Source organism: Fomitiporia mediterranea (assembly GCF_000271605.1).
Source record: "Fomitiporia mediterranea MF3/22 unplaced genomic scaffold FOMMEscaffold_1032, whole genome shotgun sequence".
Lineage (NCBI taxonomy): Eukaryota > Fungi > Basidiomycota > Agaricomycetes > Hymenochaetales > Hymenochaetaceae > Fomitiporia > Fomitiporia mediterranea.
Window position 1 is genome coordinate 1 of NW_006761417.1, and position 2405 is coordinate 2405.

Sequence of the window (2405 nt, forward strand, 5' to 3'; positions counted from 1 at the left end):
AAGTATTATTAACTGCTTACCATCCAGAAACAGATAAACAAACAGAGAGAGTAAATCAGGAATTAGAACAGTATCTAAGGTGTTATGTTAATTACAGACAAGAAGATTAGGAGGAGTTTATTCTAACAGCAGAATTTGCCTATAATAATAAGTAACACTCTACTACCAAACATACACCCTTTTACCTAATATATGGAAGACATTCTAACATGACTTTCAATTATAGAAAGTCAAATGTGGAAGAAGCAGACAAATACCTAAAGGAAATAAAGATAGTACAAGCAAATGCTAAGGAAGTAATAGAGAAATCACAGGAACAAATGAAAAAGTATACTAACAAACACAGAGGAAATCTTCCAGAATTAAAGGAAGGGGATTTTGTTTTACTAGATAGTAAAAACTTAAATCTAGTAGTACTAACTAGAAAGTTGGCAAACAGGTATATAGGACTATTTGAAATAGAAAAACAAATAGGGGTAGTAAATTACAAGTTAAAACTACCAGAAGGGATAAATATTTATCCAGTTTTCTACTCAGGATTAATAATACCTTATAAAGAAAAGGAATACTTAGGAAGACAAGTGTATACTAATCTGGACCCAGAGTTAATTAACAAGGAATAGGAATACACAGTAGAAAACATTTTAGATAGTAGGAAGAGGAGGAACAAATATTAATATTTGATCAAATGGTTAGACTATCTAGACATAAATAATACTTAGGAACCATTTAGAAAAGGATTAACTAATTCAGCAAAGTTAATCAGAGAATTTCACATAAATCATCCAACAGTAGTAAAGCTACTATACTTAGAAAACTGGTTAACAAAGAGACTAGAGTATGGTTTACTAATAAGTAAAAGAATACTAGTTAAAGAACAGGACACAGGAGACATAGTCCTACAAGAGGAACAAATGTGGAAAGACTGGATGAAAAGGAAATCAGAGTCTTTAGAATACTTTAGTATTCTAGCTTCAGATTCAAGTACAAAAGAAATTAGAGAAGGGTTGGAAAAACTTTAGCTGAACAACAAACCTACTATAGAAAACCAACCTCTGAATAACAAAAGGAGACAAACTAGTAATTACAAGAGATAGTAACCTCAGAAAAAGAGAAACAATACTAGGGATACAGATGAATCTGAAGAAGACTATAGTACATACTATATAAAAACACTACAATTAGAAGAGGAACACACTAATTGTAAGGAAGAGTATAGTAAAATAAAGGAACACAATACTATACAAGGAGATTCTATTATACAACAACTTGAAAGATAATAAGAAATACAACCACAATTCACTCAAGAAGATATAAACAATATTATGGATCCAGATAGGATACTAAGAGCTCTTATTGAACAAATAAGACACAAATACATAGTCTAGTATAAAGAAGCAGAAGCAGTCAACAAACTATGGGTCAGAAGAACATAGGAAATAATTATAAGTAGTTACTTTTTAAAAGCAAAAAGTGAGGAAGACAAAAACTTCTTGAGGGAAACTATTAAAAAGGGAGTCACTCCTATAGGAGGAGACAACAGACTCTGGATACAGTAAAGGTATAATAGAAAACTGTCCTGAATATAATATTAAACTATTCTTATAATAAATCTTGAACAATGAGAATATTGTAGTATACTGTCCTGAATATGACACTAAACTATTCTTACAAAATTCTAAAGTACAAGAATATTATAGTATAAGGTTCTGAATAAGACAGTAAACTGTTCCTATAATAAATCTAAGGGAAAAGAGATTGTTATAGTAAGGTAGCTCTTAATTGAGTGAGTTAAGTCCTGAATAAGACATTAAACTATTCCTATAATAAGGAAAATTGTAGTATGGTAGCTCTTAACTGAGTGAGTAATGTTCTGAACAAGACATTAAACTATTCTTATAACAAATCTGAAGTACTAGATTGTTATAACAATATAATTTGAGTAAATCAGAAAATTACTCCTAATACAAGGATAAAAAGGGTATTAGTATATTATATGTCTCCTCTACACTCACAAAGACATATAATAAGGTGTTCCAAACACACCTTCTGAACAGAAGTAAAACTAAAGGGGGTAACTAAACTGGAAACCACAAACAAGAGGGAATAACTTCCTACCAGTTAAATTTAGTCTTTAGAGTGTACTATTTTAGTCAGGAAGTCTGAATACTAGTCAAACTAGAGCTAGCTAGTAAAGAACTAGGAGGTAGAGGACACATTAGTCCATATTGTAGACTAACACTGAAAGCAGAATTATAGCAACTAAGGCAAAGGTAGAAGCCCTTTTAATAAGTTAACTAGTTACAACTGTTAAAAGGAAAACTATACTCACAAGTGTAGCTCTCACTTTTCAGCTATAAAAGTAGGCTATAAAAATTAGCCAAAATGAAAGGAAAAGGTATTTA

The 2405-nt window shown here is 30.7% G+C and overlaps 1 protein-coding gene across 1 annotated transcript; it reads left to right on the top strand.

The window, feature by feature from the left end:
* Nucleotides 1–155: 155 nt before the first annotated feature.
* FOMMEDRAFT_100010 (uncharacterized protein) lies at nucleotides 156–623 on the top strand (the record flags this gene model as incomplete). Its single annotated transcript, XM_007272335.1, has 1 exon — nucleotides 156–623. A coding segment is annotated over one exon (468 nt), but the record flags the coding sequence as incomplete, so codon positions are not given.
* Nucleotides 624–2405: the final 1782 nt, after the last annotated feature.